We start from the raw sequence: 16,447 nt of genomic DNA, 5'->3' as shown, positions 1-16,447 counted from the left end.
GCTCATTTCATGCGTAGATTATTTGGTTTGCTTGGCATTTCTCCTGCCACCACCCCATTTGGTTCCCCTAAAGCATAAGACTGAATGTCTCTGCCACAAATGGCTACTGAGGCTCGAAACAGTATAGTGACCAGTGTCCTAACTAGCTCCTAGAGCTAACCTAAAAGCATGAGCGGAATAAGCGTGGTGCCATACACCACTCGCGTGTATGGCCCACCGTCCACTTGTCGTATATCACAAATGAGTAGGTGCACCTCATCAACTACTAAAACATATATGACCATCAGTAATTAAATTTATCTCATCAAAGACAGCAATTCGCTGCCATGCCTAGGTCGCTGAATGCCAGCAAGGACCTGTCCACCATTAAAGCGCTTGGAGCCTTAATTTGGCTGGTAGCCGGCCATATCTCTCAGTTAGCTCCTACAGCAGCATGCTAGGAATCTTTTCCCTTAGGTAAACTACTGATGTCAGTTGAACAAAGCAACCGCATCAAGGAACTCCCACACAGTCTGACAATGCAGCTCTCGCCACATTGACTCACCGCTGTTGAGTGGCCAATTTTACCCTTGACATCTAAGTTCCAGAGTGGCCTGAGTTCTGGCCCTCACAAGAGCTGGGCATTCAAACATCATGTGTTTCTTTGACTGGACCTCCCTGCAGACGCTCAGCTCATCAGCTGCCAGGTGGAAATGAAACAAATATTGGTTTAAATTTACATGGTTGGAGAGCAATCAGCCTTCCATTGCCCTTAAAAATGAAGGAGAGGCATACCATCCCCCAGATCCTGTATAAATCTAGGCTAGGACCTTTCCTTAGTCGTGGCTTGCCATTCTTGCTGCTATGCTTCCATCACAAGACTGTAAAGCCTGCTCTGCAGGCAGGAGATGGGCACCTGTTCAAAATTTAGAACCGGTGCATTGAGGTCACCGTTCTACTTCGATACAGGCCCAGCTCGAAACTGCATCCCAAATACCTCGGCCTCTTCGCAACTTCCACATGGCCGCCCGAACTTTCACCACTAAATTGAATGGGAGAGCCTTTCCCAATACAGTGGTAGCCTTGTAGGAGGTTGTTTTAAACATACCAGCGCATACAATTAAGGCTCTGCGCTGGGCAATCCTTAAATTCTGAATAAGTGCTTGACTTATTTCCAACCTATGCGCCCAAATGGACGCCGCGTAAGAGGGGTCATGCTTTTGAAGACACCTTGGTACATCATGTACAAATGACGGCCCAACAGCCCATAAACCTTTCGAGCAATCCTAAGCTTGTGCATCATATAGAGATGGCGTCCACTGCTACTTGCCTAATGTGGTTGCTAAACAGCAACTTCTCATCAAACAAATACCTAGGTGCTTATCAACTCGAACTCAGCTGATGACACAGCCTTTATACTTAAATAGGGGTTACAACTGTATTATAATTTGTCTGCTCCCTTGAGAAGCATAAACTTCTTCTTGGGCACAGAAATCTTTAAATTTTGAATGTCCATCCAGCCCTCTGTGGTTGACAAAGATGCCTGCGCTCGGTCTTCTAGCTGCAGTCATGAGTTAACCACAAACTAACAGGAAACAGTCATCTGTGAAAGCCTGGGCCGTGACCCCTTCTGGGAATGTCAGTCCCAGAAATCTGTCGAATACCAGGTTCCACAGCAGGAGACCGAAAACGGAACCCTGCGGGCTTCCTCTGGTAACTGATTTTTCCACAAGTATTTGCGCATCCTTAAACAGAGCTGTGTGATCAGTCAAGTAGTCACATACTACGACATGCAGCGCTATGGAAACATTGCGTTGTTCCAACTCATAGAGGACAGAACTCCAACTCAAGGAAGGAAATGCTGCCTCTATGTCTATAAAAATTGTCAAAACATATTTATTGGAAATAAATGTGGAAAACATTGTAATGTTGTAAATACAGAGAAATATATTTACTTATCACTTCAACGTTCTTGAGGCAGTGTATCAATAATAATAATGCTTTATTTTTCAAAAAATATACATGAAAAACATTATGAATCACACATTAAATTGGGAATGCAACAAAAACATTACAAAAAAAATAATTTAAAAAAAGTAGTTCAAGAAATAATGTATTATACAAAATACAGTAAATTCCTGACCATCTGCAAACCACATTGCGTCTTGTAGTAAACCTTGAAATGGGGAGGTCACAATATATTAACAATCTGTTTGCAATACCTGGAAGGGCAAGTATGTATTTCAGTAAGACTATGTAATAAAATACTGTTATCCTCTTACCATAATTATTATTTTAATTCAACTTATAGCAGCAATGCAACCACAGTTAGGTTGAATTTTGTAAGTTTATTTTTCTTTCATTTGATATTTGTATAATCCATGAATCTCAAGCTACCCATTAAGGTAAGTAATCAAGATTTGACTATATATTGAAATAAAGTAATCCTTTTGTTACAGGTCACATAGACGAAGCAATTCATTATCATAAATTGGTATAATCATATTTAAAATAATATTACATTAATAGCCTAGATTTCCCTAGTTAGATAAAAAAATTCTGTGCCAGCTCAGTGACAAGTTACAATGTGACAATGAGTCTTGAATAAATAGTCAAATACCTGTATTATAATCAACTAATCAACATTGTGAATTGTTCTATCCCCAATTAAAGCAAATTAACTAAAAAAAAACTATTTAATTTTGTTACTTATCCAGGCCATAATCAGAATCTACAAAAACACATCCTTGAATGTCCTCACACATACACACTACTCATTCATTATTTAATATGTAATTAAATTTGTTGGTAAAATTTTATTCAAGAATAAGGTTGTAAAAATATAAATATTTTTTATTAATAATTGATAAATTTAATTTATTGTCTTAATTGAAATTCATTGCTAAATAATAAATTTTAGTATTCTTTTTTTTTTATTTGGGCAGGAAACTATTAATTTTTAGAGAGAGAAAGTTAAGCATAAGATTTCATTAAGAATAAACTCATGATTCTGAATTACAAAATGTAGTAAAAAAGATTTTTTTTAAAATTATAATATTTTCAAAAACAGATATAATATATACAACAGATATAATTTTATATATATAATAACAGATGCAATATGTACATAAACAGATTAATCCCTCCTCAATAATTAAAATGGAAATTTCCTATCTACACTTCCATATATCTTGAAAATACTACATTAAACTTACCCAGTTCCTACCATTAATATTCCCAAACATAGCTGCCTTGATGTTTCATTCTGCTTGTACAGTTCACATTTTTATTCAGCATGAATCTGATTTACTGATTATCTGATTTTTCCAGGGTTTTAAATTCAGCATGAATTTAAAATCCTGTAATTCAGATGATACTGTGCCAAACCTATATTTGCAATGACTTTCTCTTTGTGTAATAATGATGCATGACTGTAATTTTTCTAATTCACTTTTCCAGTTAAGGTTAATCAAGACTTAAATTATTTTGCTTTCTACCTTATTTATTATTATTTTCTCCGATTTCTTATATCAAAATTGTTTGCAGTTACTTGAGGTAATTCATTATTTTACAACAGAAAGATATATATATATATATATATATATATATATATATGTAATTTATTCCATTACACCACCATCTGTCTCAGTTATTTTTAAGGCTATGTTGGATGTGTAATACCTGAAGTATTAGAGGCATCAAAACCAATTTTGCTTTCCTTGACAGTATATAACAGAGGTTCCCAAACTTATTTTTCTCATAGACCACTTTCAAAATTTTGCTGGTTCCGGTGGACCCCCGAAATGAAGAAATGTAGTTGCAGGGGGCAACTACATTTCTACCATATTTCCAGTCGACGGAAAATGTGAAGATTAGATCTAACTATGAAAATTTGCGTTACGGCTGAGTTCCACGAACTAACAGCTTCCGAAAAAAAAGTGAGAATTGATTGGTTAATTTTTGATTGACTGTGCTGTGAGTGGATGTCAAAAAAGTAAAGTTGGCCAATCAAAAAAAAATGCTTCCATCCAACTTTACATTTTTGACATCTACTCACAGCACAAGAAAGCAATCAATTCTCACTTATTTTATTTAGAAAACTTCCCATTCAGAGTTGTAAAAAATAGTATTCAGAGCAAAAGAAAAATAGTATATTTTTTTTGTGTTGCATTTATTCAAATATGTAATCATTACACTATTAATTATTATTGTTATCATATTGCAATGTAATATAATAAAATTGTCGTAATATAATTAAAATTAAACATTAATAGCGTAATGTAACTTCTACAGTGACAATCACAAAATAGTTACAATTTTAATGGGAGGGATGTACTTGATGGATTGACAGCAAATTATCAATATTTGGCTTCAGTTTTGTTAGGAATAAGCGCAAATCTCCCCGTTCTGTGATATTGAATCTGCTCCTTTTTTTTGATAAAAGGTTTGTAACGACACTAAAACTTTTTTCGACAAGATATGACGAGGGAAACGCTATCAAAAGCTTTCTCACAATTCCCCACAGTCCAGGATATTTTTCTGGTATTTCTGCCTGCGGCCAAAATGTTTGATACCCTCTTTTAAATTTTACCTTCAGCTCCTCAAGCTCGAGTAGCTCCTCTTGTAAATGTGCTCCTCACATTCTCCACTTCCGTTTCATCAAATGGATTTATGATCCATGGTGGTATTTCCATCGTCAGAATATCTTCAAATCTGATTTTGAAGTCATCATGCAGGACAATTAAATGTTGAACGTATGTCTGAATATCCTCATCAAGGCATTCTATCTGTGACAAGTTTGAAAATTGGGAAAATATGGGCCGACTAATATTTTGCTTCATAAATTTCAATTTTCTAAGAAAAGCTGAAATTACACCCTTTGTTTTTATTAAATTGAGACTGTAAGTAGTAAGTTAATGCCATTAAATTTTTTGAACAAATCTGTCAAGTACGCGATGCCAGCTTTCAAAGTGATCAGGTTTTCTTTTAAATCTGAATCTTTACCTTCCAGAAACTCTAAAACTGATTCAAAAAGTGAGTAAAATCTTGTTAAACATGCACCTTTCGACAACCAGCGTACTTCAGTATGTATGAGCAATCGTTAGAAGTCTTCATCATTTTCATTGCACAATTGGGCAAATTAAACGCGTATTCAATGCATTGTTTCTTATCTTGTTAACAGCATTAATTACAAGTTGAAGTGATTGGTGCAATCTATCACTTAGATTTCTTGCTACTAGGTGTTGTCAGTGGATGACACAGTGAATTGCAGTTACCCCTCTGGTATAATTCTTTTAAGATGGCTTATAAACCCACGATATCGCCCGACCATGGCAGGAGCTCCATCTGTTGCCACCGAAATGACATTTGTGAATGGAATTGATTTATCGTTAAAAAAATCACTCAGGACATTAAATATTGATTCAATTTTTGTCTGTCTCCAAAGTTTTCGCGAATAGTAGCTCTTCATGAATTTCTTTGTCCATAACAAATCGAACATATGCTAATAATAATGCTTCATTACCAGGTAAAGTTGATTCGTCTAGCTGAATAGAAAAATGAGTTGTTTGCAGTTAATTACACAAGAAACTTTCAATATCAGAGCTCATTTCATCAATACGTCTTTGTTGTTACTCAAAGGAATTCTTTTGAGTATGTCAAATGGAGATTTGTGCAGAACAGTTTTTAAAACCTCTTCAACAGCAGGTAAAATTAACTGTTCTCCAATGGTGTGTAGTTTTCCAGATTTCGCAATAAGTAATGAAATATTGTACGATGCCCACAAGCCATCATCGTTACTTTCAGACGTTGAAGCGAACATATTGTGCACAGTAGGTCTCTTTTCATATTTTTCCTTCAATGTTTGAAAATATTTCAAATCTTTACCTATTTTATCAGGATGACACCTTCTTAGATGAGCTTCGATGGTTTCATAGAGTCATTGCACAAAAGGCATATAGGCAATCGCTTGTATGCCTTTGATGGAAGAAATCTAAATTTTTAAATCAATACTGTACAGCCGACATTTCTTCTTAGATTCAGCCATGTTTCGTATCAGTTACCTACTGGTAAATAAAAAAAAAAACTTTGTTTTAGTAATCTCAAGGCGGTCTTACTTAACAGGATATGACTATTTTAACAGAATAGGATTAATTAATTATTGCAATGAAATAAAGTACCAGCGGCAAACTGATTCTAATTATTAAAAGTAATAAATCGGTAAGATCCATAATAAAGTTTTATGAAAATGGCTGAACCGATTTTAATGTGATATAAAACATTTTTTCATTAATTATATTTTTGTAAATTCTATAGAAAATACTTTTAAATAACCAATATTTTGATATCACAACTGCGATTTTAATCATTTATTTATTAGTGTGATGCACGTTACGAGTATGTAAAGACAGGTACAATTTATGATCCCACCGGGTTGGTCTAGTGGTGAACGCGTCTTCCCAAATCAGCTGATTTGGAAAGTCGAGAGTTCCAGCGTTCAAGTCCTAGTTAAAGCCAGTTATTTTTACACGGATTTGAATACTAGATCGTGGATACCGATTTGGTGGTTGGGTTTCAATTAACCACACATTTCAGGAATGGTCGAACTGAGAATGTACAAGACCACACTCATACATATCATCCTCATTCATACTCTGAAGTATTATCTGAACGGTAGATACCGGAGGCTAAACAGGAAAAAGAGAGAGAGGTACAATTTATGAAAATATACAACGTGTTACAGAATAAGGGTTACAACGGGAAATAGTATGTTCAGGATCAGTTTTGAAGTCGATTCCAATAGTTTTTTTTTAATATATCTGAAAAAAAATTTAGACCAAAAATTAAGAAATCCTTAAACGGAGACAGTAAAAAGTGGTCACATTACAATATTGTGATGTCGCGTAGGTAGCGTAGCCCCCGCGGCTTTGACCGCGCCGCGCGCGACGTTTCAATATTGCGATTTGACCACTTTTTATTAATTTTTGGTGTAAATTTTTTTTCAGATATATAAAAACAAACTATTAGAATCGACTTAAAAACTGATCCTGAACATAACATTTCCCGGTTGTAACCCTTATTCTGTAACACGTTGTATAAATGTATATAATTATTAGTGAACCACCACACAGTCAGGTAAAAAAAATATTACTAATAAAGTAGGGACAAAAAGTTTAACATTTCTCGGCTTTCTGTTCTTTTAGGGAAGTCTCTAATAATGGCTCTGTTCAGTATTTAATTTCTAATACATACCTACTGCACGCAAACATTACAAATATACTTATTACAACATAAATATATCTTTATCGCAGGTGGGTTGGAAGAGATTTCTTTTAGGAATAAGCCTCGCCTTTTGTACCTACGTATTTTTTGTTTACTGACGTGTACAATAAATTGTCAAATAAATAAAATGAAATAAAAGTTAAGTATAACAAAAAAGCAGGTAAGTACTTACTATTTTTTCCGACACTGGCAAACGCTAACATCTATTCACTTTTATTTTCGAAATTCCGGAAACAAATGAGTAACGTTTACCCTTGGCAGTCGTATTTATAATAGTGAAGAATCAAACAAGTTCATGCAAGATTGCTAGCACACACACCACAAGTCGTATTTCGTCCCTTTGCACGTCTAAACAAGCGATGTGGACGGCGGCGCTTTGCAAGTCTCGACACGTTCGTTGTACTGAATATGGAATATGCAAGTTTTTACAAGTAACAGTCTCAGAGCTTCTCAAAACATTATCTGCCTAGATTGATACGCAAAGTCAAGCCAACATTTTAGTTCTTCACTATCGAAACCAGATGAATTTTCGTGGACCCCCGCCTACGAATTGTGAACCCCCATTTTTTTGTCACGCCAACGTAGACCCCCGTCGAGTCTCCCGTGGACCCCTGGGAGTCCACCTGTACCACTTTGGGAATCAATGATCTAGAAAGTCTAAATTATGAATTTAGTCAAGTACAAGATTAGAAAGGATTACATTTTGATAATATTCCTTACAATTTGAGTATTGTGTAAATATTAATGGCTTGATATGGAGAAAACCCTGATGTAAATATTACTTATTTTTGAAAAACCTTTATTTTTATGTTTTGGAAGAGATTTAAGAGGATAAAATTCCAAGCAAGAATGTACTTGGTGTCTAGTCCTAGCATGAAGAAATCTGACCTGAAGGGAGTCAAACCAAATCGTCTCAGATTTGATAATGGGGTAAAAGAGATAAGATAAGGATAAAGGATAAGGACAGGCAATGAGAAAGAATTATTTACCCTATCTAAAAGACAGGACCCAATGGCAAGGCAGCAGGCACCCAATCCTAAGGGAGATAAGATCAGAACCTTTTGATGGAAGTAGCAGATTACTGATCAATTATTGAGGGTTGATTGATTAGCTTGAATATAAATGCTACTATAAAAATTTCTCATACATACAATTTAGTTCCTAAATTTTAAATTTAGTTCCTAAAATTTAAATCCTAATTCCCTTAGGATTGTTCAATCCTAAGGGAGATAAGATCAGAACCTTTTGATGGAAGTAGCAGATTACTGATCAATTATTGAGGGTTGATTGATTAGCTTGAATATAAATGCTACTATAAAAATTTCTTCTATTTGATGAGGAATTACAAAATCACTAAAAAAAAGTGTTGGGTTCAAAGGAATAACCTTGTGTATTCATTAAATAGTACAGCATTTGAAGCTATTCAACAACTATAAACCATTTAGCCAAACTTCCTTTGAGGTTAGAGACTTAATAAAAACAAATAAAAAATATATATATAACACTAAATATTAACAAATAATGCTGTTGCAAATATATTTTACAAAAAAAAATCTCTTTAAAAAATTGTTTACAAATTTATCCGATTTTAAAAAACACAAATTGAAGTTGAAATAAAAATCCCACATTAATAGTAATTGGAAATGAAATCCTTTTGCTATATTCTAAATATACCTAACCTAATTAAAATAAGATCACCAACCAAATATCATTAATAGCAGCTACAGTTACTGAAGATGGTGGCAAAGGTGATATTTCCTTAAAGTAGTTTGAAGTAAATTAAAAAAATATTCTATTAAGAAAGAATTTGATAGGTTTATCATTCAATAACTTTAAATATAATTTAAGTTTTTTGAAGTTTATACATGTAACATTAGTAAGTTAATTAGTTTTAATTTTGTGTTAATTTCAAAGAGTCAGATTTATAAAGAACTAAATTGTTGCTTTTAAAGTGATAATTTACAAGTTCAAAGATTACATATTTATTTGTTATATTAGCCTGTTGATTTGTTTCATACAAGCATTAACCTCATGCTGTAGTTATTAACTGGATATTTTTTTTTTTTTATAAAATAAATTCAAAGCTTCACAAAAATGTAGAATAAAAAGAAACTTTAAACCAACAATCAATATTATTAATCGAAGTACGGCTATTATTACTACTAACACAAATGTTATGAACAACATAATTAAAAGCATAAAAGATAATATAAAATAGATAATATACTGTTCCAGTATATTTTAGGATAGGAATTAACAAATGAAAGAAGATGCACTAAAAAGATTTTTAATTCCGGCAACTTTAACTCTATTTGGAAGTTTTAATGTTAATTTAGCTCCTGTGTATTTTGAAGTAACTTTTAAGTTATTTAGTGTGAATATTGCTCACAGTCTGTATGAATTGTGAAAATGCCTATCATTCTTTTGTAATGGCAAGGTTTTTACCAAAATGTCAGTTATTAATAAACATTGACTGTACTTCTTTCATCATTAAAATACAATACCTTGCTGATGTCAAGGCTATCCTCAAATTTGGAAAAAAAAATTACTCTTATTTAAGGATGTTGTGAGGGTTGAAATGTGAAGACAAAGTGTTTCTGAACTAAATACAAAACTAGGAAATTGCCGTTGGAGTGAAAAATACTTTGGAAAATCCTCATAAGATACTAATGATTTGAATAGTCTTTAATTATTTGACCCAGATGCAAAAATATATGACATAGTAATAAAGTTGACGATTTGTAAACATTAAAAAAAATTAGAGAACCAAAATAAGTAACTTTCTGGTATTCTTCTGTTAAGAAGGTAGACATCCCAATCCCGTAGGGGGAAGATCACCTACCTTGTGATGTTACAAGTTGCCACACCACCCCCTTCATTCCAAGCTCTGAGGGGCAGTTACATCTCACAGTCATGAGCCAGGCCTCGGTCGGGATGTCACTGATGTAAATGTCTTGGCAGACATTTACATCAGCAAAATACAAATCAAATTTCACCTTCACATAGGCCTCAAATGGATTCTTCACATCCAACCTAACATGATTCCCTCAAACTAAGCTGATCGGAAGCGTGAACCCTGTGCCTAGTCCAGATTTGACACCATTCGTGACTGAATGCCTCAGAAAAGAAGGTGGACAGCAGTCAATGGGATGATGAACAATTCAGTTGATAACAATGATGAAAGTTAAAAATATACCAGTTGTATTATCCTACTGAGTTCCAGCAGACATTCAACCCTTTACCCTTTGGGATTGTACAGACAACCCCAGCCTCAAATTTGATCTGCTTTATCCCACCAAAACTATGTAATGGTACCTGAGCCCCCACTTACAAATATATTAAAGAAGATATCTGTGAAGGAGATACAGTTTTCTTCGTACGATCCATTCCTTTCAATTCTGTCAGAAGTCTGTTTTACAGTGATTAACAAAAGCACACTGTCAGTGCTTAGAAGGCTGAGATTGATATGAGAGAGTTTCTCATGGCTAATTATGCAATCTATCTCAGGGTGACTTCTCCTGGTAAAATCCTGAAATATTTTCTTATACAAAAAATAGGCTTATTCTTTTTAATTGATCAGTTAAAAAAAATACCATTTTTGTACAAAATTTTCAATCTTATGAAATGCATGGCAAAAATATTAAAAAAGTTACAGAACAATTGTACTTGACTGTCTTTTAATTAAACAAAGGAAGGTGATGAGAGTGTAACTTGTTGACTGTACGCAAAAGGGATTGCAAAAATGTACAGTTATGGAGATTTTTCAAACGTTATTCTTTTTTAAATGTTGTCACTCGCTTCAAATTACAACTACAGATTTTTTTGTCGCCTTCGGGTAGTACCCGATCTGAACCACATCGTAATTAAACTATTTTTAACTAAAAATCAATCGAATTGCTCCACTGCAAACCTAGAGGTAGTACTACGGTACGTTTCAACGTAACTGCCGGCGCATAATAGAATCGTATTTCTTTGTATACGGAAGAGTAATTGTATTCGGGCTGGAGATCAATATCACTTTTTTTTTGTTTATAAAGACAAGATATTTAACTTCTGTATATTTGGTGCTATGTCAGTATGTAAACGAAATTAGAAGTACACACCAACTATTCATCATATCTATATTGTAATAAAAATTGTAGTGCTGCCATCTAGAAAACCGCGAGTTAAGTTAATCACAACAATAACATTCGGTATGACTGAGAGTGGAGGTTAAGTGTGCGGGATGTTTGTTTTCTTTATTAATGTAAGGTAATGATAACTTTGCTACATTTTAACTAATAAATTAATGTATATTGGATTTTATTTAATTATCTAGTTTTCGTTGTGCTAATATGTATTTACCGTAAAGGAATTAACAAGCAGATTTCATATGTAACAAAAATCCGTGGATTAAATTTTGTCAAGTATTGTTTATAATTTATACAATTTTTTTTTTATGTTGCCGTTTCCCATAAATGAACAGATTTGAATGTTAATTTACTTTAACTTTACGTAGGTTTTATATAAAAATTAATATAATACATATTTATTGTTACATGCACCTGGGAAAAACTGCATTTGATATTTGTTGTATTTCGTTCTAGAAAGATTTTGTTAATGCTTGGATGTTTTTTGTGATAAGTTATTTTTCAAGTTATCCACATATTTACTTATACCAAAAGTTTGATTTTTGGCGATTGTTAAATTATTAATTACAATAAATGACGTTAGATTGTGAAAATCTTTTAAATATATTTTTAAAGCAAACATTATAACTTCACTTTTCACTAACATCTACAAGAAATTTTATTCTGCTTTTTAGAACTTTGTCTGTTTAAATTTAGAATAGATAAATTATTTAGTAGAAAGAATTAAGTAATATTGTAAAACTGAATTTAAAATTATAACGTTTTTAAAATGTGTAATGCTGAAGAAGAATATTTATAAATAAATGACATCTGTGTGTTGAAGCATTAGTATCTGCGATCATAACAAAAAATTCCAGATTTGAATCATTTTCAGAAATGTATTTTGACAATTTGATGTTGAATGTTGATATATTCACATTGGTTATTATTGTATACAGAGTGTTTATAAAACCCGTTTCAAGAATCCAGGGGATGGTCCCTCCCTCACATCGAAATAAAGAACTGTAATCAACATATGTCCGGAAAAGGTTATTTTACCGGCTATCCGCCATTTTGTATTTTTAACATAAAAATGTATTTCTCGGTAACGGTTTATCGTGCCAAGCTGAAATTTCATATACTGCTAGCTTACGTTGAGGTTTACTTGTATAAAAATAATAAACTTAATCTCAATCCGTTTCAAAATAGCTAATACATAAATTTTTTTTTGGTTAATACTTATAACCACTGTTTTATTTAAATGCTATGTTGTAAAAAATGTTAAGCGTTTTATGACAAAGAAAAAGACCTCTATTTATTTAAATTCGTTATAAATAACAAAGTTATAGCAAAAATTCTTGAAGTGAGTCACTAGATTAAAACACCAGTTTTTATTTTTTCCCAAATAAAATTAAAAACTTGAGACATTCTCAACTGGAATAATTTTATCAATGTTAACATGTAATAAACAAAACAAATTTAATAATATTTACAGTATGAAGTGAAAACTGTTTTTTAATCTAGAGGACTGCAAGAATTTTTGCCATAACTTTGTTAATCTGTGAATGGACTTGAATAAATAAGCTGTTATTTTCTTTGTTATAAAATGCGTAACATTTTTTGTAAAACATAACAATTAAATAATTCAGTAGTTGCAAATATATTAATGATTATAAAGTTTATGTAATTGCCATTTTCAAATGGATTGAGAGATCAGGTTCATTATTTTTATGCAAGTAAACCTCTAGGTACCCTAACAGTATACAAGATACGATTAAACATTCCCGAGAAATAAACTTTTATGTTTAAAACACAAAGTGGCAGATGGATGGTAAAGTAAGTGTTTCCAGACATATGTTGATATTTTTATCTTTATTTTTATAATGTGGGGGACCAGTCCCTGACTTCTTGAAATGGCTTTTATAAACACCTGTTTATATAATGTTATGAATGTTACTATAACCAAAAATATTAGTTTTAGAAAAGTTAGGGTTATTTAAGGTTGAATTTATGTGTATATTCTGACCTTATGATTGATCATTGAGGAAAGTTACTTATTTGTTATCCTACATGACTGTTTAATTTTTACATTTACAAAAATTCTTCAGGTAATTATCCTGTACAATTTTTTCTATATTTGTTATGCACAGCATACGAGAAGTTGAAAAAAGTATACTTGTACAGAAGTAGATTATATATTTGCACGCACCTGCTCAATGGGATCAAATCAGTACTGCTGCACTAGACATCTAATGCTTTGATAATATCATGCCAATCAATTAATCCAGTCATTAAATTTGTATCAGATATTTATATCTTGAAACTATAATCTAGATAATATGTGTAAGATATAAGAAAAATGGTTATCTTTTTATATAGAAAAATACAGATTAATTTGCTGTTAAAACCATTAGAAGTGTGCTTGGTATTGTGAAAAATTCAACCTTTTTTAATTAAAATTTTATTTGTAAAAATGTAAGCAATTTCAAAATAAATTACTAGTACTGTTATCAATCCTTACTTTGTGTACATCCCGTGTTAGATCTTACAGAGCAGATTTCCAGTCAGATATTTTAAAAAGAAAGAAAATGCAATTGAGTCATCAAATTATTATATATTAAATAATTTTTGTTTTCTAGATGTTAATAAAACTAAGGTTTTCAGTTTTCTAATCGTTTTTTAAAATTAAAATGGTGGTCTAGTTAATAATTGTCTTTTTTTTTTAGATGAAATTTCTCCTCCTTGTATTATTTTCAGTGGTACCTAATGCATGTACACTGAAGAAAAAAGATGTATTATCTGAAGAAATAGCAAAAGGAAAGAAGCTATGGGCCTTTCTTGTTTCCGGTTCAGATGGATGGGAAAATTACAGGCATCAGGTATTACCATCTAATAACTTTTCACATCAATCCAAAATATACCAAAAGAGCTTATGGTTAACAGTTACTGAAAGAAATCTGAAAACAAGATTATATTAAAAAATCATAATTTGCATAGTAGTTTCCCAACTATTTAATTCCTATTTATTACTTTAAAATGTTTTAAAATGATAGTTTCTAATAAAATAATTTTGTGACCAGTTTCTAGGCAATTCTGGATTACAGCCAATTTCTCTGGTGTTCATTGGAATATCCTAGTTTTCTAGTATCTTCAAAATCTTCTATAGATATAAGATACTTTAGAAATTTATTGTGTCTTCACCCTTAAATTTTGTACATGGGCAGTGATATTTGATTTGGTTTAAAATTTATCGGTGTCTTTATCTGTGTTAATACTTCTTATCTGTCTAGTATGTAAATAAAGCTTGCATTAAGTCTTTATGGACAATTTGAGTTGAAATTTAAATGTTAGGATGTTTTGAAAAACTCATACTTTCTAATTGCCTGAAATGACAACAATTATTTTTTATAAATTGTTTTACGTTTTTGCATGTACAATTAATACATTTTATTATTATTTCTTTCTTTTTTCATTTATTTATACTACTTCCCCAATGTCTGTTGGTTGTTTAATGATCAAAATAATCATGAAGGTTTAGATTTTAAATAAAATTTTTGTAAATGATTTTTGAGTATAATCTTCTTTTCCAATTTACTGAAAAAGATATGTGTAGTTTCTTGTCAAATTTCTAAAAAAAGTGTATGATAAAAAAGAATTCTTTAAATATTTTGTGGATTAAACAAAAAAAAAAAAAGGTTGAAGCCAGTTTTTCTGAGACCCAGGATAGTTTATCTTAACCAAAAGAGGAAGTTGTATCAATGCATATTGTAATAAATTATTGATTATGGACAGTGTTAATGTCCATACCAAGTTTTACACCCTCATCAGTAGCACAATACTGGGAGTCATTTGAGGTAAAAATTTCATTTAGTGTGTACCTAGAAATATTTTGGTTTTGAAAATTAAACAATTAATATAAATTATGTAAAACTTTTATCTTAATTTTTGCACCAGAGGTAAAACAAAGCTGTGCTATAATACTGGATGTACAAAAAATAATATTGGTGTTTAATTTATCGTAATATTTTTTGGATGAGGTGAGGTGTACAAATGTGATTTTTTCCTTTAGGGTTTTATAAAGGATCTTGTGTATGTGCCGCTACTTACTGATCTATGTGATTTGGGGGATAGAATTGAAGCAGCTGTCTCTTCTATTACTCTAGACCTATTGTTTAAAGTACAGGACTAACTCTTCTATTGGTTGGATGTGTGCCGCGTAATAAAAGGTATAGGGCCTTTTACAGTTACAAGGAAAAACTGTAAGAGTTACTCTTTCAACTTTTTTGTGATTCATTACTGTAAGTCAAAGTTAAGAGGTATTAAATAGGTTTGAAACCCTGCTACTTTTTTATACACCTGTTTATTGTTGACAATATGTAGAGCAAAATCTTTAGTTATACATGATGTTTGCTTGAAAGTATGGTTTCTATTATTGTTTACTAAGTTGTCATTGTTAATGCTTTAATATAATTTGAGTTCACGAGAAGTTCAATGATTTATTGTGATAATATTTTGCAGTGAATAGTAAACTGCATCATAAGCTGTTGGTTGCAAGGAATGGCCTGTAAGTACACTGGTTAGAATACTAGCTTCTAGATCAGGTTAATCTTGATTTGATTCTCAGTCAGGATGTAGAATTTCTTCATTCATTTTAATCTTCTCATTAAATTTTAAAATTCATACTTACCACATCCATAATATTGAGGAAAAAAAAATGTATATGAAATTATTTTATGTTGCCTTTATAGGAGTGTGATATAAACATACTGGTGACAATATAATGTCTTAATGCTTGTTTTTCATTTTTTAAATTCATATTTGTGATGTAAGTTTCACTTGTATAGTTTTAAATCTACTTTTAGGTGTTACTTTAGGTGAATACTTCACACCATTATTCAGTTAAGTGATAGAATGTATTTCAGCTTGTGTTATCGTGTTACTCCATAAGGTATGATACAGTTTTATAGTTAATTTTTATAACAGTTTTATTCATTGTTCTTTCATTAATTTTAATTTACCCTGTGTTTTTGTGCCAATCTGGTTTTAACGATTATTGATTCTGTCATGAAACATAAACT

At 31.9% G+C, this 16,447-nt stretch overlaps 1 protein-coding gene across 3 annotated transcripts in view; it reads left to right on the top strand.

Annotated features, from left to right (window-relative positions):
* Positions 1-16,447, top strand: part of LOC142325431 (legumain-like) — a 67,862-nt gene that overhangs the window by 1,845 nt on the left and 49,570 nt on the right. For 2 of the 3 annotated variants that reach the window (XM_075367196.1, XM_075367197.1), the window contains exon 2: positions 14,127-14,248. In XM_075367196.1, coding sequence (XP_075223311.1) covers positions 14,127-14,248 — 122 coding nt within the window. Of the gene's footprint in view, positions 1-11,456; positions 11,512-14,095; positions 14,249-16,447 lie in introns of those variants that run through there. The other variant, XM_075367195.1, reaches the window with a different exon arrangement.

This window comes from Lycorma delicatula, chromosome 5 (genome assembly GCF_047948215.1).
Source record: "Lycorma delicatula isolate Av1 chromosome 5, ASM4794821v1, whole genome shotgun sequence".
Lineage (NCBI taxonomy): Eukaryota > Metazoa > Arthropoda > Insecta > Hemiptera > Fulgoridae > Lycorma > Lycorma delicatula.
Note: the sequence above shows the minus strand (reverse complement) of the source record. Positions and strands in the feature narration are given on the sequence as shown.